Raw genomic sequence first — 11,340 nt, forward strand, 5'->3', positions numbered from 1 at the left:
ATCGGATCTTTAATATAATAGAGAAATGTCTAATCAGATCTCTATCAAGTCAAATCGGAGTCTCCGTTCAGATTATAAATGTATCCTGTTTTTGTGATCTGAATTTGATTCCATAGATGCCATTATTGATCTGAATCTAATTTAATCGAATAAAATTCGAATTGGATCCTTTTCAAGATCCGATCCTTTGATGACCCTAGGCAAGTGCAGAAACTCCATGCAACATGAGTAATTTAGAAGCGAAATTGATCATACTGACCTTGATGTATGGTCAAATTCCCTAATGAGATTCAACCTTTCAAATATTCCATAGGTGGCCTTCTGACACACCTTTGAAAATTACTCGGACCAAAATGCCCTTGTCCTTATTTCAGTAGTTATACGGTTTTTTTAGGGAATAAGAAGTTACATTGTATTTAATGCCAAGAAAGTGATGTGTACGGAACCCTTGTTTGCGCGTGGGTAAGGACCAAACTCGTGGGGCTCACATTGATGTGTGTGTATAATCCATGCCGCCCATCCTTTTTGCCGTGTCATTTTAGGGCTAGGGCCCAAATATCAGCCTGATCCAGAGCTCATGTGAGTCATATAATAGAAAATAATGGTGATAATGACACCTACTGTTGAAACTTTTTAAGCTCACCATGATGTTTATTAGAAGTGGACATTAGAAGTGGACATTAACCAAGTCAAGACTTTTTGGGCCCACGGCGAGTTGATAGACAAAGTGGATGGAACGGATCACCCTATTGTGGGCGTTAGAATATCGTACCAATGGCTATCCTTTCATTTGTTAGTAAAGGAAGTGAACATGTAACAACCGTGACCCATATAATATGACAACCACGACCCATATAATATGATAACTACGATCCATGACAACTACGACCCATGACAATCACGACCCATATAATATGACAACCACGACCCATGATAACTACAACCCTTACCACATTATAACCATGACCCTTACCACATTACAACCACAACCTGGGTATAGGTCGTGGTTGTCATGTTATATGGGTCATGGTTTTCATGAGGTAAAGATCGTGGTTGTCATGAGGTAAGGGCCATGGTTGTCATGCCATACGGGTCGTAGTCTTCATTTTATAGGCCTTGGCAAGGAAGAACTAGTAGGGCCTACATTGATGTATGTAAATAATCCATGCCGCCCATCCTTTTTGCCATGTCATTTTAGGGTCTATTGTACCAATGACTATCCTTTCATTTACTAGTAAAGGAAGTGAACATGTAACAATTGCGACCCATATAACATGATAACTATGGTCCATGGCAACTACGACCCATGACAACCACGACCCATATAACATGACAACCACGACTCATATAACCTGTATTGCCTTCTTTTGCAGTCTATCAATAGTCATCTCATATTCAAAAAATGCTAGGCTAGCTTTGGTACGAATGGGCACGTTACTTTTCTAACTTTGTATGGTATAACTTCATGAGAATAAGATCCACACCGTCTGTTAGATACCCCACCTTATATTTAGATTGAGACCCAAAGATGAGAATGATTCAATGGTCAGGTGGGCTACTCCATGGGAAACCATGACTCATATAACATGACAACCATGACCCATGATAACTATGACCCATGGAGTTTCATCTGATAGATAGTAAGGATCTTATGTATGTTTGTCTCATGTAGTCACCAAGTTAGTGCAACTCATACAATAGTCGTACAAATGATATTTGTATCATAGCATACGTCACATCAGGTGGTTGTAATGCGATAAGGGTCATGGTTGTAATGTGGTAAGAGTCGTAGTTGTCATAGGTCGTGGTTATGATATATGGGTCATGGTTGTCATGAGGTAAGGGTTGTGGTTGTCATGATATATGGGTAGTAGTCTTCATTTTATAGGCCTTGGAAAGGACAAACTAATGGGGCTTACATTGATGTATGTGAATAATCCACGTCGCCCATCCTTTTTGCCGTGTCATTTTAGAGCTAGGTTCCAAATATCAGCCTGATCCAGAGCTCGTGTGGACTACATGATAGAAAATAATAGTGATAATGGCACCCACTGTTGATATTTGAGTCCACATGAGCTCTGGATCAGGTTGATATTTGGGTCCTAGCCCTAAAATGACACGGCAAAAAGGATGGACAACATGGATTATTCACATACATCAATATAGGCCCCACTAGATGGTCCTTTCCAAGGCCATTAAAATAAAGACTACGACCTGTATAGCATGACAAACATGACCCTTACCTCATGACAACATGACCCTTACCTCATGAAAACCACGACTCATATAACATGAGAACCACGGCCCATACCTGGGTTGTGGTTGTAATGTGGTAAGGGTCATGGTTGTAATATGGTAAGGGTCATAGTTGTCATAGTCGTGGTTGTCATGTTATATTGGTCGTGGTTGTTATGTTATATGGGTCGTGGTTGTCATGGGTCGTAGTTGTCATGGGTTGTAGTTATCATGTTATATGGGTCATGGTTCTCATGTTAAATGTGGTAAGTGAACATGTAACAACTGCCCATATAACATGAGAACCACGACCCATATAACATGATAACTATGACCCATATAAGATGACAACCACGACCCATGACAACTACGACCCTTACCACATTACAACCATGACCCATACCGCATTACAACCACGACCCGGATATGGGTCATGGTTGCCACGTTATATGGGTCGTGGTTTTCATGAGGTAAGGGTCGTGATTGTTATGAGGTAAGGTTCGTGATTTTCATGTTATACGGGTCGTGGTCTTCTTTTTAAAGGCCTTGGCAAGAACCATCTAGGGAGCCTACACTGATGTATGTGAATAATCCATGCCGCCCATCCTTTTTGTCGTGACATTTTAGGGCTAGGATCCAAATATCAGCCTGATCCAGAGCTCATGTGGGCCACATAATAGAAAATAATGGTGACAATGATACCCACTGTTGATATTTGAACTCACACAAGCTCTGGATCAGGCTGATATTTGGGTCTTAGCCCTAAAATGACACGACAAAAAGGATGGGCGACATGGATTATTCACATACATCAATATAGGCCCTACTAGCTGGTCATTGCCAAGGCCTATAAAATGAAGACTACGACCCGTATAGCATGACAACCACGACCCTTACCTTATGACAACCACGACCTTTACCCCATGAAAACCACGACCCATATAACATGACAACCACGACCCATACCTGGATCGTGCATGTAATGCGGTAAGGGTCGTGGTTGTAATGCTGTAAGGGTTGTGGTTGTAATGTGCTAAGGTTCGAAGTTGTCATGGGTCATAGTTGTCATGTTATATGGGTCGTAGTTGTCATTGATCATAGCATGTTATAGGTCGTGGTTGTCGTGTTATATGGGTCGTGATTGCTACATGTTTACTTCCTTTACTAGCAAATGAAATGATAGCCATTGCTATAATAGCCTAAGGCCCACAATGAGGTGATCTGTTCCGTCCACCTTGTCCGCCAGCTCGCCGTGGGCCTAAAAAGTCCTAACTTGGGCAGCGACTACTTCCAACAAACATCACAGTGAGCCTGGAAAGTTTCAATAGTGGGTGTCATTATCACCATTATTTTCTATTATGTGACCCACACAAGCTCTGGAACAGGCTGATATTTGGGCCCAGCCCTAAAATGATACAGAAAAAAGGATGGGCGGCATGGATTATACACATACATCAATGTGGGTCCCACGAGTTTGGTCCTTGCCCACGTGCAAAAAAAGGTTCCGTCCTCATCACTTTCTTGGCATTAAATACGATGTAACTTCTTATTTCCTAAAAAAAACATGTACAACTATTGAAATAATGACAAGGGCATTTTGGTCCGAATAATTTTCGAAGGCGTGTCAGAAGGCCACCTACGAAATATTTGAAAGGTTGAATCTCTTTAGGAAATTTGACTATATATCGAGGTCAGTAGGATCAATTTCGCAATTTAGAATTAGCATTCCTCATTTAAGGATGGCCTCAACCATCAATTTGATATGGAGGTTTGCTGGAAAGCATCCCTATGCATTGCAGCATGACATAGCGGGACTTTATCCTTTGAATCCTAGTCATTTTTTATTGATCCAATACATTTATACTACGAGTATTGATTTGTATGGTAGACAAAAAAACAAATAATAAATATTTCAACTGGATTATTTCAACCATTTGATAGATAATTTGGCTCTTTCGCTTTGAAACAAGAACTATCACAGGTTATTGTATGAGCAAAGGGTTGAAATATTCAATTTGAGAGGGGTTTTTTTTTTTTTTTTTTTTTTTTTTTGGGGCATACCTCATCCAAAGAGAGTACTATCACATGAACAGTGTTGTTCATTGAAAAAGTCCCAAATCCAATGGCTAGCAAAATACATAGGGATGTATTCTAGCAAATCTCTTCTACGTAGTACATGGAGTAAAGAAGAAAAACCTGTAGCGACCCCAAGATTTGCAGAGCGGGATTGTATTATGAGAGCGAATGTCAATCCAACAAGCACGATCCAAAGCAACTGTTTTCAGATAGGTCATTCAGACCGAAAGAGAGAAGAGAGAAGAATGAGAGAGAGAGAGAGCGAGAGAGAGAGAGAGAGAGAGAGAGAGAGAGAGAGAGAGAGAGAGAGAGAGAGAGAGAGAGAGAGAGAGAGAGAGAGAGAGAGAGAGAGAGAGAGGTCCCTAACCTCATACTTGTGTTCAGCACCTGCTTGCAAATCAGTCTCCACTTCCAAATTGCAACATTTAAAAAGACAAGGAAAAAGAAAAAGAGATAAGCACCTTTGAAATCAAAACATACCCAACTTTGAAAAAAAAGAAGAAGAAGAAAGAAAGATGAAGCAACAAATCATAACAGTTATCTTGATTTGTCAATGTATAAAATACGTACGATTTATACAGAGTCAGTCATATCTATAAACCAAGACAAACCCATGAAACCATCATATTAGAACATTCAAAGGTTGAAATTACACGCATGATATGTTCCATGCATGTGTTACATGAATATGACAGATACAATTCCATGCCATCTTACACCCAAAGTTCCATGTTGTAGGTAGGAAGACAGTAATAAATGAATGGTGGGGTTCATACGATTTCCGGGGTCCAGATATGCAACGGAAACCAAGAAGCCGGGGCCAATGAAGCCCAAGAGCTTCTTCCATCTGGGTGTCTCTTTGATCAGAACAAGTGACATGTCTTATCTCTTGAAAGAAGCAATGGAAATAGAGTTGTGTAAGAAATCTTGAAATTTATAAACGGAGTAATGGATAGGCTCCAGCATTGATGTTTTTCAAACTCAGCGACTCAAATAGACTCGTTAAGTTGAGACTAGAGTCACAACTCACACGAGTAAGAGTTGACTCGGGACGACTTGTGGTACCTAAGAGGATTGGATTAGGGCTGAAAGTCGGGCGGGTTCAACCTGACCGACCAGTGGCCGACCCAACATTGGGTTGGGCTCGGGCAGGATTTATCAGGTTTGGTCTCGGGCTTAGGCTATACAAACACCAACCTAATAAAACTTGGGTCCGGCTCGAGTTGAAGTTTTGCGTTGCCCAACCCAACCCAAACCTGATCGATATATAAGTTACTTATAAATTATAATTGAGTGCTGATCGTCTATGTTGAAGGCACATGAAATTTCAGTGCCGTCGGGTCTCACTGGTCTAAGTCATTTCCGATGACTCAAGCTAACAAGATACGCCGAACTTCTCTCTTGCAAATAGATTGCACGCTACACAACATGCCTTTTAAATGACTAGTTATCCTATATTTTAGCTTGTTTGTTTAGAAAAATTGAAGTTTTTTGAAGTTTTTTCCAATAAGTAACAACATATATAATTAATAAAATCATAGATACAAAAAAATAAGATATGTATTGAAGTATAATAAATTAATGTAATAAGAAAAAATATTAGCATATATTCACCCGACCAACCCGACCGAGCCCACTTGGGTTGGGCTTAGGTTGAAAATTCCTAACGTAGGTTGGGTTAGGTTAGGGTTGAGGTATAGGAACCTTCGGTTGGGCTAGGGTTGAGCACCAACCCGACACAACCCACTGGACATTCAGCCCTAAATTGGATAGTATTGAATCCGAGTTAACTCGGACGAGTCACGTAGTATTAAAACTATGCCAGCAACCACATGTGAAGTTCATTCAGTTGGCTTGTGTACTTCAAATAAATCATAACTCCAGGTAGTTAGCATCTGTCAGTATCCACGTTCTTTCTATGGATCTTATGCAATTTACCTGGTCTATCCATTTAGGTGAACTGGCCACCTCAGATTGTTAATTCCCGCCTGAAGGTTTGATCCTACTTGTAAAGGAAAACACGGCTCTTGCACATTTTGATCAATCAGAACCGTCCAATCGATGGGCTATCTTTTGGGGTCGGCTGTAAATTTGAATTTGCACCAATCAGGTGTTCTTAAACTCCTGATTTCTGACTGTTGTACGCTCAGTAAAATGGTCAATGTATAGGCCATGCATTGGAGTTAGGATCATCCAGCTATTGCAGTCTTTGAGCTATGACCTATCTGAGAGGTGGTCCATCAGTTGGATGGTATGGATATCCATCCTTGTGTAAACTGATAAGGCGACAAGCTTGTTGACAGCTTTCAGGGCGTGTCAACGACCTATCGAGCCCATATGATAATGATAGTATGGCTAGTCGACAAATGGGCCCCATATTTGATAGGGGAGTTATTTGATACTCTGCAGGGTATGACGCTTGTTACTCATGCAAGGCGGAGGTTTGTTGAAATAGGATCAGTGGACATTTTTCACTTTTAGCAGTCCAACGAATGTCTGCCAATCTGATAGTTAGATAATCAAATAGGGATGATTTTTGGTTCACAAGACATCTAAAGTTGATTCATAAGTTTTACAATTTAATTTAAATTTGTAAAGTGTCATGTATGAAATTTCTAAGCGTCAGAGTATCATCCATTACACGCCACTGGAGTACCAAAGTATTTCACCTTTGATTAAATAGTGCCAAGGAGAGTGCAAGAGAGGACATATATTCCGTACCATGGTCATTTTGGAACAGTTGTCTTTTCTAGACGCACCTTTTCCTAGTTACTCGTTGAGAGATGCTCCAGTGCTTGCACCGTGACACTTAAACATTTCTAATCTATTGCTCTAGACTGCTCATTACGTCCTACACACATTTGAGTGGCTACCATACTGATATGATGATCTCGTGAACGGTGACCCATGCCCATGCGCAAAATGCTCTCACTTTCTAAGTTTTCTCTATCTGTTTTGTTCTAGTCTGGTTGGCTTTAAATATATAGATGACTCAACAATAAAAATGCATTTGATCTGGAGTTACTGCTACTGATTTTTAAAATCTAGGGTTGGCTAGAATCTATAAAATTACTTAAAGATTGAAAATTTTAAAAACTTCTCGACTCGAGTGACTCTTGAGTTGGTTTACACCATACATTTTGGGTAAGAGAGAGGTTATGGAAAAAGATTGGGTTAGGCATCATTTTCCATACATGCAATGCATAGTCTTTACTATACGAAATTATACAGTTTTTAGGGGATTCGAGTGAAACTTTCAATGTTACAAAGTTAAGCCATATTACACTTGGTTCCAAGACCTAAATTGGCAGAAGAAAAAAATAGTAGAAGAGGAGAGAGAGAGAGAGAGAGAGAGAGAGAGAGAGAGAGAGAGAGAGAGAGAGAGAGAGAGAGAGAGAGAGAGAGAGAGAGAGAGAGAGAGAGAGAACTCTATTAAGCCATATTGCGTAAGGTTTCAAGACCCGGGTAGGCGATGTAAAGAAAAGTGAAAGAAGATGCATGGGGGTGTGGTATGTAGAAGTTGATGATATTCAGGTATGTATGAAAGTGAATGTGGCTTGATTCGAAATGTGAAAAGAGAAAGGGAAAATCAGATATCTTTTTTGATAAAAAAGGATGGTCAAATGTCCTGAATTCCAACCCTACTCGTTGACTTCAATATCTTCTTTGGCTTCAATGGGTCATGCTTTAGTAGGACGAAGTGGCCCTATAGATAGCTTTTTCATACATGGTAGAGGATCAATGCGTTTGGACGCGTATAGATTTTAAGTGAGTGATAGTGCTTTGCGACTGAGACTAACTTCAATACTTGACTTAAAAACATTTCTTCTGGGACGATCAGGCTTCCCACGACCTCTGCTTTCTTCAATCTTCCACTCTACATCCAAATTTCCTTCCTTCTTCCTCTATCCCCTTGGCTCATTTGCAATGAGCCCCCCCTTAAATAAGCCTAGGAAATCCTGATACTTGCCTTTAAGGGGCATTTTTAGGCACATGAGGTTTCTCAGCAACCTTCTAGCTGCACTACAAAACGAATCAGGACGTAGGGAGCCCCACAATTGTGAATGCACCTAGAAATGGTCCTTACTGGACTATTATCACCTAGAAATGGTCCATACTAGACTGCCTTTAGGTAAAATTACCTTTTTGAACTTTTTAGAATGTAGTGGTGGCTTGGTGCTCTAATGGTGTCAGAAGATATGGTACTGTTGAGACTCAAATATTGAATTTTAACCCTTCAATCACATCGGTTTTCCTGGCATTTAAGTGTTAATTCGATTTAATTATATATGTTTTTGTTATACGAGGTGGTTTTGGACCTAAAGATGAATATGCGCTTAAAAGGATAGATTTTGAGCTCAAAAGAAGATAATGAAGAATTGGAGAATTAGAGGTGTTTAATGAAGAATTCACATGCCAAAGATCCAAGGAAACCAAGTGAGGAATGAAGAGAATCGAAGATTTGAAGTAAAGTAAAGGAATCCTGAAAATTGGCCAAAAAAATCATATTATAAAATTTTGAGTCTAAAAGGAGAAGTCCTGAAATAATTCCAAAAAGGGACTTCAGTCAGACCGAAGTTCGGTTCGGTTCTACTGAAATCGCGCAAAACAGTCCAATGATAAAGTGAAAATTTGAGCCTTAATTCGGTTTAACCGAAGCTAACTTCGGTCCCACCTAAATTTGTCAGATTCTGCATAGAATTTTCAGATGTGACTTCGGTCCGACCAAAGGCAACTTCGATGCGACCAAAGCATAACAGAAGTGTGTAAATCCAAGTTCGGTTTGTGAAATGTCCAAGTCGGTGTGAAAATTGGAGTTCCACCTATAAATAGGAGTCCCTAGAACGTTTCAAAGCATCTTCTAGGGTTTGGAAAGGGAGAGAAGGGCAAGGCGGAGCGCATACAACGTTCTTCCACTTCAATTTCTTCATAGGTTCTAGTTGATATTTTTAGTTTTCTTCTACGATGTTGGTCTTGTTAGCATAATCTCTTAGCTTAGGTTAAGGGATGAAGCTTGTAGTTCTTCTTGATGTTTAGTTTACTTTGATTCAAGTTTATGGTTAAACTTCTATTGATTTCTAGTTTGAATAAATGAATACTTTAAGTTTTCTATGGTTTATTGTGACTCCAATTGTAATAGATTCTTAAAAGCTTTCGATATCTTCTTATCTATTTTACAATCATGAGATTTGTAAAATTTGTAATTTACCATTGTCTCTTGGGCATGGTAGATGGTTGAATTTTTTACGATCATCACATTGGTGCCTCATGAGTGAACTACTGTAATGAAAGTTCAGAATCTCATTATGTTTTAACCGCTCCATTATCCAATTAGATAGGATAGGACTTCAATTCCAATTGAGTTATCCATTGAATCAAGTAAATTAAATATCGAGATTGCTATGAGTGAATTCATGGATCCTTAGTCTTTTATCTTTATTGTTTAAAACTCTTTTTATCTCGTTGGATTAAACACCCAGATTATTCATTAGACTTAGATTAGTTCTAGGCCGTGTTCTGCATTCCTTGTGGATTCAATCTCGTCTCACCGAGTTATTACTACATCGCGACCCTACACTTGGGGTTGTGAACACGATTTTGGTACTGTTATTGGAGATTAACATTGAGCAGGATTAGGTTTAGGTTTTTTAGGTTTAATTTTTGTTTTAAGTTAGATTTTTCTTATTTTCTCATTTTTTTTCTAATATAGGGTTTTTAAGATTTTTCAATTTTTAGAATTTTATTTTTAGGGTTTGTCTTAATTTTTTTTTTCTTCTTTAACATTACTAATATAGTTTATTATTTTTATCTTATAAGATCTTCATTCTACTTCCTATATCTTCCCTTACTCTCCTTACCTGCTTTCCATATTGCTATAGGATTTTTTTTTGTAGGGATTTGTTTTAGGATTAGATTCAAAATTAGGGTTTCATCATGTTTATGCAAGAGTGGACACATGAATACTCTAATATACTTCTAGTATGTGAGAGATACTGTGAAGGGATGTCAGATGATTATGTTAGGAAAAAACCTGTGTCAAAGTTTTATTAAAACCATGATTGAGAACCGACCATGATATAATATTCCACCGGTTAAGAAGTCCTTACGCGTTCATATCCGGGAGAACAATTTCACTCCACTGATTAAGAAATCGTTACATGATTATTGGAGTGGGAAGAATTATAATGCATCCGGCAAGAAGAAAACAATGTGTGATTATATTATGGGTGATAACACGTACCAACAACCATTGAACTCTCACTCATATGACTTGTATGACTATAATCAGTGGAAACATCAAAGTTTAAATTGGAGAGGTGAACTATGAAATTGCGGTAATAACCGCTTTAATAGAAGTGGGAATAGGTCAAAGTGTCCTAGAGGGGGGTGAATGGGACTTTATAAAATTTTATGATGATTTAAAATCCCATTATCATAATCCTGATTTAACAAACACCTATCAAGATGACCCCAATTTAACTCTAATGGCTTCTAAGCCAAATAGAGGATCTAATCATAAGACTATCTAGTATTTAAATAGTGTGCAATCTTAGTTTATGATGAATGAACAATACGACTGTGTGTGTGTGGGATGTGATTCTTATGAGTTTTAAATAATCATGTTAGCATGCTTTATGAGAACATTTAAAGTAAACACAAATAGTAAGGCGAAAATATCAATCCCAAATATAGTTGTTTATAGTGGTTCGATTACGTGCCTACTCCACTTTCGGCGGATGCACTCAACCCTTGAGTGTACTGGATCTCACTAAAGGAGGTTTTAAATCAAGTTCACCTCTAACCTCCACAACTTACACAAGGTCAACTCTAAGGCCTACACAAGGAACCTAGGCATGTCTCCATGCGATACATGTTTTGCCCCACACTGGAGTAAGGGTCAACACACAACACTCGGATTTTATGCTATACACATGAGCAAAGGATCCACATAAGGAACCTAGGGTTTTAGGCCACACAGTTTAGAGATCCACATAAGGACCTTAGAGTTTATGCCCTACACAGGAGCAA

General features: G+C 38.9%; 1 protein-coding gene across 2 annotated transcripts in view; it reads right to left on the minus strand.

Annotated features, from left to right (window-relative positions):
* The window catches only part of LOC131237148 (metal transporter Nramp7.2-like), an 87,243-nt gene extending 81,996 nt beyond the window's left edge, over positions 1 to 5,247 (minus strand). The window contains exons 1-3 of one of the 2 annotated variants that reach the window (XM_058234819.1): positions 5,088 to 5,247; positions 4,679 to 4,719; positions 4,432 to 4,510 (exon numbers count right to left, since the gene is read on the minus strand). In XM_058234819.1, coding sequence (XP_058090802.1) covers positions 4,432 to 4,510; positions 4,679 to 4,719; positions 5,088 to 5,190 — 223 coding nt within the window. In that variant the 5' untranslated portion in view covers positions 5,191 to 5,247. The remainder of the gene's footprint in view (positions 1 to 4,431; positions 4,511 to 4,678; positions 4,720 to 5,087) is intronic. The other variant, XM_058234818.1, reaches the window with a different exon arrangement.
* Between the last annotated feature and the right edge of the window lie 6,093 nt (positions 5,248 to 11,340).

The sequence above is a fragment of the Magnolia sinica genome, chromosome 2, assembly GCF_029962835.1.
Source record: "Magnolia sinica isolate HGM2019 chromosome 2, MsV1, whole genome shotgun sequence".
In the NCBI taxonomy this organism is placed as follows: Eukaryota; Viridiplantae; Streptophyta; class Magnoliopsida; order Magnoliales; family Magnoliaceae; genus Magnolia; species Magnolia sinica.